Raw genomic sequence first — 17,083 nt, forward strand, 5'->3', positions numbered from 1 at the left:
TTTCACCCCTCGTTGACTGCACAGACCACTGACACGCTCAAAAGTGCAGTTTTAATCTCTCTGAGATGTCGATGGGAAAATTGGAGCAGGCCCTCTCTTGGTCAGGCGAAAAGGATGTGGAGAGTAATTCTCCATACTCGGACCAAATGCAAAATTCGCCATCTTCTTCACAATCTTCAGCTAAAAGTGATGGGGACTTGGAGCCGGAGACATATAGCCCAAAAATTCAGCATGGTAGGCGAAAAATGAAGAGGCGAAGAAAGCGTATGCTAACAGGAGTTAGTCGTCAACGTCGCGCAGCTAACGAACGTGAACGACGTAGGATACAAGGCGTAAATCGGGCGTTTGTAGAGTTGAAAAATGTCTTACCCTTGGCAAACAGTGTGGATATCTCTAAAATAGATATCCTAAGAGTTGCAGCTAAGTGGATTGACCACTTGACTAAACTAATAGATCAGGATAAAAAAATACGCCTCTCAAAACTAACGGAATGTCATATCTCTGATGCGCCACAGCTGTATGAAATCTTAGGCGAGGACTTTTCTATCATCGATAGTGAATTGGAAGACGTCTGTTTTCTTCAAGGGCAAGGTAGGTCACTTCATACAGTTATGTGATTATCTTAATTTTCGTTCTAAAGGAGAAAATGTAAACACAAGGGTCACCATGAGCGCTTTAGCCTCGTCGGTTGAGCCAAAAGCGTTCAACGTTTTCGGGGAGTGGTTAACCTCTATCGGTGTTGGAAAGACCATCCTCCCAAAAATATTAGGCCTTTCTTGTTTATAAACACACAAGAAAAACTACATGGATAACAACATTTGCACTTTTAATAGAGAGAGATGGAGACGGCTGGGGATGGAAACGATTTTTAATAGGGTCATTTTTCAACAACAAGATTATCTTTCTATTTCCCGCTTTTGACTATATCGACCATATAAGGAAACCGTATGGTAAAATATCCATTACATTTTTTAGCTTTTGAAGTAGACAATTTACCAACATGAATTGCAGCATTTTTGTGTGTAACAATGTAGAACTGGAGAGATCTCTAGTAAAGACATCCTCTTTTTAAAGCTCTATGTACTTTTATAACTATTTTTTGTGTATATCAATAGCAAGATACCGCACCAAACTCTTTCAAAAGGCGAAAATGCTACGAATTGTACATGAACGCGGTTTTACAGAATGCCGCCGATTGGAAATCATTGTGGCGATTATAGTGCTTTAGTAAATGTCCTTTCGCGTTTATCTGTGCTTCCGTCTCGTGAGTGTAGTTTATGACCTTATAAGTGATTTTAATTCAGTTATTAGCGTTTTGAGATTTTCTTCGTTCCTAAATGTGTCAAAAGAACGTATTATTAAGTTACATTCCTTGGTTATCATGTCAGCTCTAGATGCGACGAGAGAACTGTCTTATTTAAGGAAAGTACAAAATGAAATCGATAGCCGGGTAAGAAAGACGGGTTTTAAATCCACTACATCAACCTGTTGCTTTGTGTTTTATTGTGTTTTCCTTCGCCTATTGACTTCTAATTGAAGGTAACATCAAGTAAATAAGCGGTATTTGTACTGTAGGAGAGTCGTGTGTAAAACTGCGTCGGTTATGTTTTCCTCGATTTTTTTTCTTACTGTGAAGAAGAAAAATGGTAAAAACTCTGCCTTATATTTGGCTAAAATGCAGTTAGGAACAATTAAGACATATTCTTTTCTTTTTACAATCAGAAGTTTACTAATAAAAAAGATAGTTTAAATTTGCCCATGATGTACATAAAGATAAGAGCTTTACTGATCCGCGACTGGTTGCCAATGAAATATCTAATTATATTCAAAATTGTTCTATTGGTGTATAAATCACTTAATGGCATGGGACTGGCCCACTTCCCTGATTTCCTTTACGTTGAACGTCAAGGTCACAGAATCAGCAGCTTTTGGAAGTACATGTACCAAGAACATCTTGCAAAACGTTTGGGGACCGTGTTTTGTTTGAAGCTGGACCCCCGCTCTGGAACAGCCTCCCAGAAGATATAAAAAAAAAAAGATCCAGTCGTTTGAAAAATTTAAGAACATTTGAAGACGTACCTTTTTAATTTCGTTTATGAAATGCGACTCTCTTTTTAATTATTTGCTTAGTTTTCTCTCTGACTTTGGACATTTTAGTTTTCATGAAACGTGATTTTGTTTTTAACCTAATCATGATAATTGTTTTAGCATTTCTATAGAATTTTAGAACATTTGTATATATTTACAATATTTTAGAATATTTATAGCTTTGGTGCGGTATAAATTATTATTATTATTATTATTATTATTATTATTATTATTATTATTATTATTATTATTATTATCATCATAAAATCACAAGAGAGACTGCTGATTATCTCTGACTAAACCTCATCTCAAGTCTACCGCTTACATGCAGTTGATTTATGGCCAAATTAATGATGTGGACTGTTTTGTTATCAGTCCAATACAATGCCTTCTTTATGAGGATGGACGACAAAGGTAATATCTCTCTTGATAAACGTTTTCGTCAATTAAAAACGGCTTGAATATGATATACGAGAAAATCACAGTAACGCCAGATTAACCACCAATAAAGTACAGAGAACATTCGGACAACCAAAAACAAACTGAAAGACTTCAGAGAACTATAATACCGTTTTGTTGGCTCTGACATATCAGTACACTTGATAACAGACTGGATCTTCAGAATATATGCAACCCTTAAGATAACATAAGTAGATTTGTTTCATTCTTTTCTACTGGCCCACCCTTGAAGATCGCTTCATCGACCATAACATGCCGTCTATTTTGGCTATGGTACTTCACTTCTAAAAAGGGAAACATGGATTTAATTGTATTAATATTGCATGTCAATGATTAGTTCATTTCAGTCTGTAGAACGAATAGTGTGTTCACAATTCCATCACGTTTTCAGACTGGACTCGGAAAAGACATTTAATTTGCGGAGGAATAGCCAAATCAACACAATCAGTTATCACTCGACACCAATATTCTTACGCAATACTCGACTGAAGTTCGAGCCTTTTTGTTGTATTTTTACACGGACGTAATATCGGTCACCAGTCGAAGTAACTTTTTTCCCCTTATTTTTCTAGGACCGTTCGGGCTAAAACTTTCCCATAGTTTGTTTTTTCATTTCACGCTTTGACTTAAAGCTTCAGGTTATAATTCCACTGAAATGCGAGTAAAAATAGAGGTCACCCGAGTAGAGGGCATGAGAAAATTGCCGGCTTACTTTTGATAAGCCGCTCATCAAACGACATGGAGCCTCATCGACTTAACATTCGAAAATCATGGAAACAAGCCATTAAAGTGGAAGGTTTTGCGTGCATTGGCATGACTCTTACATGCCATCAATTATGTCCTAGACATTAGAAGCTATTAGAGGTTATCCTCAACGAGCATCGGCTTTGTAAGCGCTATTCTTCACTGTGACAACTACTTTCGGAATTCGATCGGACGAGAGACGAAATTAAAATTCGTTGATACTTTTTCATTTCATTAAATTTTGTTGTGAAGAAGCAGAGGAAGTGATTTATGTTTAAAAAGGGTCACCGACCATTTATTAAGAAGTAAGGTTGAAATACCCAAGCCCTAACCAAGCAAGCTGGTTTGTCCACATGTTCACAGAGGGCGAGCTTTCAATAGATGGCGTAAATATTGCAAAACTTCAGTTTGCTTGCGGGAAGACAATTCTTTGGAAAATCCTTGAGCAATCCGAAGGCAGTCCTCTCTACAAGTGAACTCACCTCAAAGCGTTTTTTCTGTGTCTTCTCACAGGATAGGGAAGGAGGGGAAGTCACGAGATGAGAGTGGCTCAGTATTTACATTGGCCTTTTCTTTTCCGAATCATTGGATCCCAGAAAGAAATCCACCATGTTGTGTAAGAACTTGATGGGTTGCCGGTTCTACTTGGTTTTCTAACACTGTTGTTTTAGTTTAATTTTCTCTGTCCACATGCAGCCTGGCTTTCAACCTTCAAGTTTTAAATATCACCCCACATAAGTGAGACTTTTCTTTTCCGGTGATCTCAGACCGAATTGCGTAATGGCCAGAATGATCAATCAAAATTATTAAACGATTGAAAAACGGTATCTATTCAAAGAAGGGGGCATCTCAATTCACAGAATTGTTGATTTATTATGAGTGTCGATGAATCTGTTTCTACGTGAGGTATTCCATATGATGAAAAGTCTCTGAGTTTAAGTGGAGTGTGTGTGTGCGTGGGTGCGCGTGCGGCGGCATAGTCAAGAATATCAAGGACACCAATCATTCTTCTAGTTTTTTGCCAAATCGTTTAAGACTAATAGACATGGATTATCAACCCCTTGAACTTAAAACCTTTTAATTTAGCTGCTTAGCCTTCATTTACGTTCAAGTCTGAGTCTAGAGAGATTAAGAAATGACTGAACTCCAAAGGCTCGGAAATTCACGGTGACCTTTCTATTATACCATGCGACAGATATATCTTGGTTAGAGTGCTATTTTTGTTTTGTTTTCTTCATTTTCGTTCTCTATCTTTTTGTTTTCGGAGCTCCGGTACTAGATTCCCGGACTCAACTAAGAAAAACCTCGAAAACTAAACGAGTGTATATTTCATTATCACGTTAGCCCTTATGACGCTCGAAAGCTGTCTATGCAATAACACCAACACCTCTCAGAGGTCTTCATCCCAAAAGGTTATTCGCGTAATCTGCGCGGTAGAATGAAGCTGTCTGTGCTAAGATTAAATACTTCTAGGTCAGTGCGGACTAAATACATTTACGTACTTTTTGTTATTCTTTGTACGACGAACTGAGAATTACTCCTACCATAAAAAGTTTCGCATCCCAAGATTTGAAGTTCATCGATACCTGTAATTGCTATTTATGCAGTATCAGATCGAGATCACTTCGTACCACTGTTTCATTATTTGTTATTTGTTTAAGTATTCTGCAAAAATTAATCTCGTGTAAATACTGTTACAATAATCTATTTTATGTTCTCGTCTCGACGCATTGTGCCTACAGTAGGTTCTTGATAAGCGCCATTCGGTTTGGAATGTAAGTTCTCGAGTAAGTAAACAATGTAGGTATGTTGTATAATACACTGTGCTTCTTACACTTTTGAGCTTTATTATTTGTCAATGTACGGATCTTATTTCATTTCTCAGCTCTACTTTAAACAAAGAGGCTATTAGTACGGGACCCATACACCGACCTATTCATACGGGAGTGTTCTTAGAATAATTGTTACAAGTTCAGTAACACTCGGTAAGTCTTACCTCGTCCTAGTAATTCTTTTATATACAGTTTAGCTATCAAACGACGGCATTTACAATTATGCCTGTTTTTGTTCACGAAATAACTCCTTCGTTTCGGTGTCACCGTCCATCTGACCTGCCTTTTGCTTCTCGCATTAAGTCTAAGCACCCATTTCAAATAGCGCTGAAAAACAGTATTTAAGTCTAAGCACCCATTTAACAACGGATAGCTTTCAATTACTGCGTGGCTATATCGGTTAGAACCCGTAATAATCATTTTAAGAAGACTCCCGTATAAGTAGCAAATATATGATATTTTTTTAAATATATTCCCCTACTTTAAACCACCATATATCAGGAGAAGCATATTTTATTTGCTGAGAGCTTACTTTGAGGACGTGATCAAGGATTAGTTTTTATCAAAGCACGTAACTGTAATGACGTGGTGTTTATTCAGCTGCAATATAACGTGAGGAGTAGGCATGTTCGCAAATTGGATTGGATCATATTTATGCTTACTTTCCTGTCTGCGTGAAAACTAGAAAATAAAAATAATACGTGCTTTGAGCTTTCCATTTTCTGCAAGCCATGAAATTTCTTCCGTAGGTAACTTTTAGTCAACAGAACGGTGGTGTTTAGTAAATTGACAAGTTTGAAAATAAGTTAATCCATGCACTGATAAGTTTTTGTGAGGGTCATGATTTTTCGCAAAGGCTTTCAAGAACTGGCGAGTGGGAAACCATGTTTACAACGAGTTAATTGTCTTGGTTTGTGTTATTAATAAGCTTTTATTTATCTCTGCTAAGTCTTAAAATTAATCAGTCAAGTTGGCATTTTTAAATAAGATTTTAAAGCTTATCAGCTATCGGCCCTTTCTTCCGCACGTGACAGGCGCGTTGTTTACAACGACCCAACATGTTTGTTGATACATTCACCGAGTGGTAATTCGCTTTAATATTCCTTATGCCTCATCCTTCCGGGCACGTAATTGAATCCTACAGGATCTTGCACAGAAGGCACTCTGTCAAACTTTGACGCTGAAGCTACAATAGTGGCGTAGCTAAGAAATTTTCCACGGAAACATGTACGGCGACTTTTCTGCACGGAAATGATTTCAAGGTACTCCGTGGACACTCACAATATCAGTTTTAAAGAATTTATCCTGCTAGTAAGTCCGGAGGCTTCTTCTATTATATTATAGGAAACGTGAAACATACACAGTAAGGTACGAACAAAGCATTTAGATTTTGTGCAGCACATTGGTATTTTATAAAAAAGTATATTCTCCATTTCATTCACAGAGAGATATTTCAAATATATTTGTTGCATGATATGTCACTGAGCATGAGTTTTACAAGAACAATTTGTGAAATCCTTCTTAAGAACTTGAGAAATTGCATTAAATTCTCAGCAACTTCAATAAGATATCGCCAGGAATAACAACTAAATACGGACCTTATCTTTCCCGTTTTATCTGTTTAAAAAACCTCCTTCTTGGGATTAATCACCTCATTAATGGTTGCAAATTCGATTCATGGCCCCCGCCCTTTCCTGTTACTTTATCAATCCCTTCTCAGACTTTCGATTCAGTTACTTTTTTATTTCTCCGGTTTACGAGTTATTGAGTTACCAAAAATATATTAAGTGAATTATGAAGTGAACCATTGAAGCTGGGATTGCTGTAGACTCCGTGCAGTCTCTCTTTTGCTCTAAAATCAGTCGTTGAAACGAACGCGTACGTTGAACTTTCAAAGTGACTAAAGCTGCCGGTCGCAAATACTTTTCGCTCTTACCAACGCCCGCAGTTTTTGCGACCCGCAGCCTAAGCCATTTTGATAGTTCAACGTTTACGCGTTCGTTTTAACGAGACACTGTTTGCAGTCTAGGATTGCTACGTCTTCTCTGTTTGCTAAAATTTGCCAATTTAAAAAAAAAACGGGCTCAAATTAAACCAGCAGGAACCCTTTAATACAAGCAAATAACTTGCAGAGACCACTGAAATGCCAATGAGCTTTCATTTATCCAGGGCCGATAATCCTTCCCCTGCTGTGCTTTTAAAAAGCTGATTGGCTCTTATGCATCCCCTGGAGGGCAACTCTCACTGTGGGCCCAAAATGACCTTTTGATAGCTGACAGTGCAACTTGATCTGTTGTGGGGATTCAGTTTAACCAGCTTTTGTACATATAGAATGGTGACTTACATCTTTTCATTTTATTTTAGATATGTGGTCAGACACGCTGCCAAGTGCCCTTTGTGTTCATACAAACGAGCCATACCTTCAAACGTTCCTTCACAACAGTCTCCATTCAGATATTTTAACATCGCCTTTACAGGAACTCACTGATCGGCTTTAAATCCGCAAAGTCAGCTCGCCATCTCCTCGTTGGGTCGACAACTGAGTCATGGCGAACAAAGTATGAAGTCACACCCGAAACCATTAAGAAGGTTTATTCATAGACAGGCAGACCGATAAAAAGTTTCTATTCCCATAGACACGGCTAAATGTTTTTAGACCGACTATTTACATGGTCTTACATTGGGTACCATAATTGAGTTAGTTTCAGGTATCGCTCTTGGGCCAACACCCGCTCTTTAACTCATTGCGTGTAAGGCAAAGGAGGCGAACATATGGTAGTATGAACAATTTCGTTTAGTGCCTCTTACCCAGGTCTTTTAGGGTCAGGGTTAGGATTAGGGAACACATAGTGCCCCCCATCACCAATTTAAAAATACAAAAAAAAAATTACATAAAATTATAAATATGTAGATAATGAAGATAAAATTCTAAATTCAAGAGAGAGTGAATAAAAACGGATAAGGAATATATCTCTTTTCATCTTTTGGCGCCATTTGATCACTGATGAAATGAACGATTTATTCTTCGATCCGAACGTCAAGTCGCGTATTATTTTTTCTTCAACACGTCATCACTCAGACCTAGTCTACACTCCGTAAATACGCAACTCGCCTTGCACAAAATGAACCTAAAATCCCAGTCGGAACATCCTCCCGCACGATGCAGGGAGTGCATCATTACATGTAACTTGTCAACAAAGTTCATTAAACTTCAACTAAAATTTTCAACAATGTCTCATAAAGTTCAATTAAGTTCAACAGCTAAGTTAGCATCACAGGCTTCAGACAGGTGTAGCTGCTACACTGGACGACGGGTAAGACTTCCAGATGAGGTCCGCAGCCTAACGGACCGGACAAGACCGTCGCGGCCTGTGTGGGTGTCTTCTACTCGTGCACGTGACCACTGACCCCGAGCTACGTGATCCTCCCTCACTCACTAGGACCAAGTAACCTTTGCGGATTTCACGACCAATCTTATACCATCTTTTGAGGGGGGTCAGGGATTTCAGATACTCTGCATGCCAACGTTTCCAAAATCCGCTTACAAGCTTCTGCTGATACTGAAAACGTTTGGTGAGGGCTCTTGATGTCTGTTATGAAACACGAGTGTCTTAAGTCGGACACGCTTGAAAATTTCTGCCAATCAGAATCTGTGCAGGGGTAATCACACTGTAATCATAAGGGTCTGCACCAAGATAAGTAAGAGCCGGGTGACTGTGACTGCTTCAATTTCCGCCAATATAGCAGTAAATTGCTCGGCATGTAACATCGCTTTGGCAAATAGTTTCTTCTGTGGCGTCTTGACATGCCAATCAGAATCTGAAAACGTTTGGTGAGGGCTCTTGATGTCTGTTATGAACCACAAGTGTCTTAAATCGGACACGCTTGAAAATTTCTGCCAATTAGAATCAGTGCAGGGGTAATCACGCTGTAATCATAAGGGTCTGCACCAAGGTATGTAAGAGCCGGGAGACTGTGACTGCTTCAATTTCCGCCAATATAGTAGTACATTGCTCGGCATCTAACATTGCTTTGGCAAATAGTTTCTTTTGTGGCGTCTTGACATTCTTTACAAGCCGTTCATAAAACCCACCCCAACATGGAGCTTTCTGCACCAATACTCTCCAACATACAATACAATAAAATACATACTTAATTGACCGCTTCCCATAGGGGCTTTTCAGGGTCAATGAGACACAAGCAAGGAAACGACGGAACAGAACAACAACAATAACTGAGGTTGGGCTTAGCTCAACTAGCACCTTGTTAGCAGCCTTGAAAGTTTTTGCATTATCTGACCAAATAATTTTTGCAAAGAGCCTCAGAGCAAGGAGAAATCGCTCAGCCGTCATATCACAAACCAGGGACGGACGCTACGGCTGGCGCTGATACGGCTGCCGGAAGTAAATGTCATCCAAAATGAGACACTGCGCATGTACGTCGGTTGTATCCGTAGCGTGAAATTTGACTGGGTGAATCGGGATGATTTGCCGTAGCTACTATGTCGGGTTTATTTCGCTCCTCTGGCCCTTTACAACGGACATCTCGGCATTTTAAGAATTCCATTAGATACTATATCCTTTAAAGTCAATTTAAGTCAAAGACTGTGTCAAGGTTGCCTCTCATAAGTTTGTAAACCAGTATCATGAATTTACGGATTTTGTGGAATGGCGTAGTGAATTAAGTGAAATATTTGTCAGGGGCACCCAACGAGAATATAGTTCAAAACCACTTAAACATAGCATTGTTAAACGTATTTTAGTATTTAAACGGTAGATATATGCATATTTTTATCCCCTAAACGTTTTTTGTCTGTTCGGATTCCCTAGCTGAAAGTCTGGTGATCCGAAAATTATAGGGATCAAAACTTACCTTTTCGAAAAGTTTAGCCAGAAAAAAGGCTCCCGAAAATTCTAGGTGACCTTTTTAGGGTAAAAATCCGTTAAAAATGGGAAATTATACCATTTTTCAGATGTTCGAAAATCCTACGAGAGGCAGGCAAGCAAGAAATTCTACAACAAATGTTCCGAAAATTCTATATCTCAAATCGTCTACCGAACAGATATTTTCCGAAAATTGACGTTGGGTGCCCCTGTATTTGTGTTCAGCACGAGGTCGTTTTCTTCGGTTGAGTTTGCTTTGAGGATTTATTGTAGATGGTTTATATTTGGATACTATACGATGCTATTTTGCTTCTTTGAGTATTCATATATTTGTGTTTTTCACTCGATATTCTCTGAGATATTTGTCTCTGAAATTATAGATTTCATCCATCAAATTGTTGTTGTTGTACAAAGTGTCTCAGTGGCATTCGCTTTTGCTCAGAAATAATCTGTTCATCCTAGCAAGGCAAACAACGGCCATCGTCCTTTGAGCGCAGCCATTTGGCTGTGAGAAACTAAATAAAAGAGATTTTAAACTCCTTAGCCCGTGTTTCTTTGTATTCAGTTTGCTAAACTTAAAATTTAACAGACCACCGAGACGTATTCTCTCACCAAACCTTTTCAGTCACGGCAGCCGTAGTAGCACCAGCCGTGGTGATTTGCTTAAACTCCCTGGTTTACCAACTCTAAGTGTACTGCACGGGTAACTGCACATGTAAATAAACAGATACAGACCTTTTGACCACTGTCTTTCAAATGCAAAGGAGCAGCAAAGTCTAGACCCACGTTAGTAAACGGTGGTGTAGGCTTAATTCTGTTTTCAGGAAGTGGTGCCATCTGCTGACCAAAGGGCTTTGTTTGGCCTAGGAAAGCCGGTCCTTACGTCCAGCATTGGTTATTTAGGAGTGTGTCTGCCGTCACCCCTCATCAATCAACAACTTAACAACAGGATGGTTAGAAGGCAAGATAATGGGGTGCTTCTCACTCTTCTCCTCTTCGGGTAATAGTGACTTGTGAATTCTTCCTGCGGCACAAAGGAACGACTAGTAAGACACATAAACGGGTTTAAATTGGCCAAGTTGCTCACAGTGTCTTTCACTGGACCATGCTGTTTACGTGCCGTAATTTCTTCAGGAAAACTTACTTCTTGTACATGAGATATCAACCTTTCTTCTGCATTTTGTATCTCTAAACCAGTTAAAGGGTTGTCAATTCTTTCGTCTTCTTTCACTCTTGAGGTGCTAACGAATCTTCTGATCCAAGCAACAGTTTCTAGCAAGCGACTATACTGGCTGAACCTTGTGAAGTCAATAAATGGCTCTCTGGGTTGTACAACATAACTGACACTAGCTTTACTCCTCCTCTCTGGGTCAACAACTTCACTGGAAGGTTTTGACCTTAAATAGTCGGGCCAATTTTTTTCGGACTCTTGCAACCAAGAGGGTCCTTTTCACCACAAATGACTTTCTCTTAACTGACCTGCAGATAAACCTCGAGTAGGTAGATCAGCTGGGTTCTGCGGTCCTGGACAATGCCTCCAAACAATGGGATCCAACAACGACTGCATTTCAATAACACGATTAGCAGCAAATGGTCTCCACTCTGAGGCTGCTCCATTGATCCAGTGTAAAGTTGATGAATTGTCTGTCGAATAAACAATGCGGCTAATGGGACAATCGATTTGCACCTAACCCTAATCTTCCTTACAGGAGCCACTCTGTTCTTGGACATTACAAGACTGATAGATGCCTTTCCATCTTCACGAACAACTCTCAGATAAACTGCAGAAGCATAAGCAACTTCTGACGCATCACCAAATGCGTGTAGCTCCACCTTAGGATTCTGACTTAATGGCAAATCAGTGTAACATCTTAATGAATGTGAAGGTGTTCAAGTTCTGAAAGCTCTTGAACCCACTGATTCAATTTCAATGAGACTTCCATGGGAATTTCCTCCTCCCATCCAACTCCCTTGGTCCACAAACGTTGACGAATTTAATTTGACCTCACTGAAAAAGGGTGCGATTAGATCAATCGGATCAAATAAATATCTTTGCTGCTAAAGACGCAACCTTTCTTTTAGAGTACACTGTCTTTGATCTCGACTTTACAATGTCCACATTAATTCCAAAGACAAGGTTGTCAGTTATTGTATTCCACTTCAATCCTAATGCTTTCGAGATTGGATGTGCTTCTGCTAGACCACTTTCTAGGTTGACAAGACTAACTGCTGCTCTGTCCCTCTCGGGTATGGCATCTAATTAAGCTCAGGCGAATTGCTTGACCATTTTGTCAAGTTGAAGGCCGCTTTCTGCATAAGCTCATTAGCACCTTGCTGTAATTTCAGTGTTTTCTGCACATTGTCTCTCCCTGAAGCCAAGTCATCAACATACGTGTTCCTCAAAATTTCACTCGATGCAACAGGGAATGTTTCTTTACACCTTTTCACATGCTCTTGAATAGAGCATTCTGTAAATCTTAGGCCTGTCTATTCAGTTAACTCTGTTTAAAATATAAGTGCTACACGGGCCAACGTTTGTATAAACGTAACCTTTCCTTGTATAAGAGAAATGGACAATTACAACATCGAGGTTCTCTGTGTGAGTGAGGCAAGATGGATAAACTCGGGAAGGAGGTGGCTTTCTACAGGTCACACACCATACTCTTCTCCAGCTGAACAGATAACCACTGATCACAGCAATGGAGTTGCCATCATTGTCAACAGGGTGGTAGAGAAAGCAATTTTGGAGTGGAAGCCGATCAATGATAGGCTCCTCAAGGTAAGATTCAACTCCAAGTTCGTTAAAATGACTGTGATTGTCTGTTATGCAAAAACAGAGGATGCAGAGGAGGAGGAGATAAAAGTGACTGGCGATCTTCATGCTAGAGTTGGAACGGATAATACTGATAAAGAAAGAACGATGGGTACGCATGATTATGGATATATCAACAATAATGCCGAAAGACGTGTTAAGCCGGCTGTGTGAAGAGACCAACCTAGTTATAGGTGGAACTCTATTCAAACAAAGGGATATACACAAAGTTAGCTGGAGATCCCCTGATTACAATACAGTCACAAAAATCGACCATATGATAATCAATCAGAAATGGAGACGCTCACTCCGTGATGAGGAGCTGATGTGGGGAATGATCAAATGCTTGTGATGGCTACATTGTCTCTGACACTACGAAAGACAAAAAGAGGAGAGGAAAGACAATTGAGGTTCGATGTAGGAAAGTTGAGAAACCCTGATGTAGAGAAATCCTTTAAAATTGAAGTGAGGAGCCGCTTCAGTATCCTCCAAGACGAACAAGAGTTGACTGTTGACAGCTTCAACCAGGCATTAACAGAGGTAAGCAAGAAAGTCTTGGATTATGAAAAAAAGAGGAAGAAAGATTGGATTATATTGGACGCATGGAAAACTATTGATAGGTGAAGGAAGGTAAAGAAGAAGGCACCGGAAGCTAAATCACAACGCTTGAAGGAACAGCTACAGACCGCATACTCCGAACTTGATCGTGAGGTCAAAAAGAGGGCCAAACTTGCTGATGAAGCCGAAGAAGCCGCACAGAAACAGGATATGGCCGGCCACGCTGTACAAGATAACCAAATCACTAGCTGGTGGGTTTAAGAACAATGATGTTGCAGTTAAGGATTCAGACGGAAATGGTATCACTGGCATAGTGGAACAGATGCAAAGGTGGAAAAATCATTTTCAGAGCGTCCTCAATAGAGAAGCACCCAACATACATGCCAACATCCCAGAAAATGACATCGGCTTGGATGTGGACACCAACCCTCCCTCGCTCGATAAAGTTAAAATGCAATTAGGCACCTTAAATCAAGAAAAGGACCAGGCACTGATTATATAAATGCTGAGATGTTGAAGGCAAGGGGAGTGGTCACTGCAAACGCCTTAACTAAGATCTTCAAAGAGATATGGGAGACAAAAGTGGTTCCAGATGTCTGGAAAACTGCATTGATTGTAAAGCAACCAAAAGAAGGGGATCTTAGTCTCTGTAACAACTGGAAAGGAATCGCCTTACTATCCATTACAAGTTAAGTCTTCACCAGAGTGATTTTAGACAGAATATCTGCAGCAGTGGATCCATTGTTGCGCAGAGAACAAGCAAGCTTTAGAAAAAGGAAATCTTGCAGGGATCGAATCTTTACTTTAAGGCAGACCCTGGAGCAGTGCCACGAATGGAACACGCCGGTTTATGCAGACTTTATCGGCTTCGAGAAGGCATTTGAGAGCGTACATCGAGAATCCCTATGGGCTATATTAAGATACTATGGAATTCCAACTAAGATGGTGAGCATCATCCAGCTATTACATAGTGATTTAAAATCCAGGGTCATCTGCGGACATTACTTGTCAGAAGAATTCGAAGTTAATACGGTGGAGTAAAACAAGGCTGAATACTTTCACGCCCTGCCACCCCCTCCCCCCCCCCCCTTTACCCCTTTATTCCCTCTTAGCATAGACTGGCTTATGAGGAAAACAATGCAAGAAGACCGAAAGAAATTAAGTAGACTTTTACGGAGATATTAGAAGACCTTGATTTTGCCGATGACTTCGTGCTGTTGTCACACCGTAAGGTTGGGCTTAATTAAAGTGACCTCCATCAAAACGAAGTCACTACGAACAAACTGCTCAACAACAGAGCCCATTACTATAAACGGAACGGACACTAAAGAGGTAGCGGAGTTCACGTATCTTGGAACCAAAGTGGCAATGGACGGGGACTGCGAAATAGAGGTTAAGGTAAGAATCAGCAAAGCAAGAGGTGCATTTACATCATTGAAAAGCATATGGGAGAGAAGTAGCATTAGTCTTAAAAAAAAAGGTTCGTATCTTCAAAGGCAACGTCCTGAGTTTGCTACTCTATGGGGTAGAATCTTGGAAAGTAACTAAGAGCGTATGTCAGAACCTAGAAGTCTTTCAAAATAAGTTCCTTAGAAAGATATTGGGGATCTACTGGCCAAACAAGATCTCGAACTATAAACTATGAAAGAAGACCTGTGTATGACCTGTTTCCCTTGAAGTAAAACAACGCAGGTGGAGATTGATTGGGCATATTTGTAGAGTGCCTTTGATAACCATCCCGCGGGTGGCTATGCGTTGGACTCCAGGCTCCAGTTGTTCGAAGGGTGGATAGACCTATCCATTGGATAAATCACTATCCAGTGGATAAACCCTAGCAAAACCAATTCAGTAATCCAATGGATAGTGATTTATCCGGTGGACAGCGCTATCCACCCTTCGAACAACTGGGGCTAGATGGAAAAAGAAAGCGAGGAAGGCCCTGGGAGACATGGAGACGATCAGTTGAAAGGCAGATGAAGGAGAAACGGTGGAGCTGGGGAAAGGCGGTAAAACTAGCGAAGGACAAGCAACAATGGCTTTCACTGGTAACGGTCTTTGTAGTCCCTATGATTCTTACATTCTTCCTCGATTTCTGCATCTTCTAACATTGTGCACACAGTGGCTTGCACTTCCTGCAAATCACTCCATTTTCTTGCGACGTTATCTTTCAACACCGGCTTGAACTCGTGCATTATTATCTTGTTGTGACAGGGCTTCGTGGACTCATTTCAACGTGTCTGGGGAAGATTTTCTCAGGAATTTTCTCTTTTTCTTGATAGCTTCTAAATCTTGAGATTTTGAAACATCATAAATTTCACTGTCCTCAAATAATCGCAACAACGCAGTTTCTGTAAATTCACAGAAGTTCCACTCGATCAAGGTGCTGATTCAATACACATGTGGTTTGGCGCCAATCGCCGATATGCGAAAACCAACTTCTTCGCAATAATAAACTGAGATCCAATTCTCCTTTGCTCGACCAATCGTCGATACTGTTTCTCCAAATGTATTTTATCCGACTCGAAGGACCATGAAATGAACGATTTATTCAATAAACACAACAAAAATTAAGACATCACTCATCTGCTCTTCGATCCAAACGTCGAGCTCACATATTATTATTTCTTTAACACGTAATCACTCAGACCTAGTCTACACTCCATAAATACGCAACGCGACTTGCACAAAAAAACATAAAATTCCAGTTCGGAAAAACTGATTCAAATGTCAGCCTGAGGAGCTCTTCACCACGAGCGTACAACTCCCACATTTGTTTGTTCACACTGCCACTGCCACCAATGATGGAAAATTTTCTATCTTAAATGTAACAATCAATTAAGTAAGCTTAATTAATATTGGCTTGAAAGATCTGGTTGCAAATGCAGATTAGTATCTTTCTTCCTTTGAAGCAATCTAGGTCGCTACTTCTATGCTATTTTTTCCAGTCCAGTTTAAATTTGTCCACGGGAATAGAACTAATTAAACCTTTTCGTTTTCTATAACCCTTTAGATCTCCTGCTTGCAGGTCGACTTAGGTATAAAACAGCTTTTACGAAACAGCGCATCTTTCGTGGGACGTCTGTGGCAGACAAGTCTTACTTGTTTTTCATTTCTCATTGTACTTGTATTAAGATGTTATAGTTGTGACTCTATACCAACTTTATTCGTTCACTTCAATGAAAGGGAAGCATACCAGAGGTTATCCCCGTCGAGGGTATCCGGGTGTAATTGACTGAGAGTCGATTTTGATGAGGGAGGAAAACCGGAGTACCCGGAGAAAAACCGTCGGAGTCAGATTGAAATCTACTGAAACTCAGCCCACATACGACCTCAGGGCCGAGGGTTACACACGGGTCGCAGGGATGGAAGACACGGTTCCGCTAAGCCGCACTGGCTCCCCTATGTTCGGTATGTACATCGATGTAATGAAAGAAATGTTACATGTTGACCCCAATGAATGAAATTACGACATCTAGTGACTCGGAGATGCTTTGAATATAACTACTCTTTCAATGCAGTCACAAATATGCTCCATTTGGACAATTTAGATCCTAGCAGTATAGGACACTTGTCACATGAAACAAGCTTAAAGACCCAGCTCAGACACGTTTCCTTTTGCTCATTGATAGCGCATCCGAACTAATAATCGTAAGGTCGTAAGTTCGACTTCTGCAAAAGAGCACTCGGATTTTTTCCGAAATTTCCGA

At 40.1% G+C, this 17,083-nt stretch overlaps 1 protein-coding gene and 1 long non-coding RNA gene across 6 annotated transcripts in view; one reads left to right on the top strand and one right to left on the bottom strand.

The window, feature by feature from the left end:
- Nucleotides 1-3,853, bottom strand: part of LOC138012944 (uncharacterized) — an 18,658-nt gene extending 14,805 nt beyond the window's left edge. Inside the window, exon 1 of the long non-coding RNA XR_011125116.1 lies at nt 3,774-3,853. This is a non-coding gene — a long non-coding RNA (uncharacterized lncRNA). The remainder of the gene's footprint in view (nt 1-3,773) is intronic.
- Nucleotides 1-8,364, top strand: part of LOC138012941 (helix-loop-helix protein 2-like) — an 8,792-nt gene extending 428 nt beyond the window's left edge. The window contains exons 1-4 of one of the 5 annotated variants that reach the window (XR_011125111.1): nt 4,363-4,496; nt 5,177-5,276; nt 6,268-6,434; nt 7,488-7,628. Coding sequence is in view for 1 of the 5 variants with exons in the window: in XM_068859882.1 (XP_068715983.1) it covers nt 66-591; nt 7,488-7,621 (660 nt within the window). In the remaining 4 variants the exon portion in view is untranslated. Of the gene's footprint in view, nt 592-4,362; nt 4,765-4,784; nt 5,096-5,176; nt 5,277-6,267; nt 6,435-7,487 lie in introns of those variants that run through there. The other 4 variants (XR_011125112.1, XR_011125113.1, XR_011125114.1 and 1 more) reach the window with 4 other exon arrangements.
- The last annotated feature ends 8,719 nt before the right edge of the window (nt 8,365-17,083 follow it).

This window comes from Montipora foliosa, chromosome 8 (assembly GCF_036669935.1).
Source record: "Montipora foliosa isolate CH-2021 chromosome 8, ASM3666993v2, whole genome shotgun sequence".
Taxonomy (NCBI): Eukaryota; Metazoa; Cnidaria; class Anthozoa; order Scleractinia; family Acroporidae; genus Montipora; species Montipora foliosa.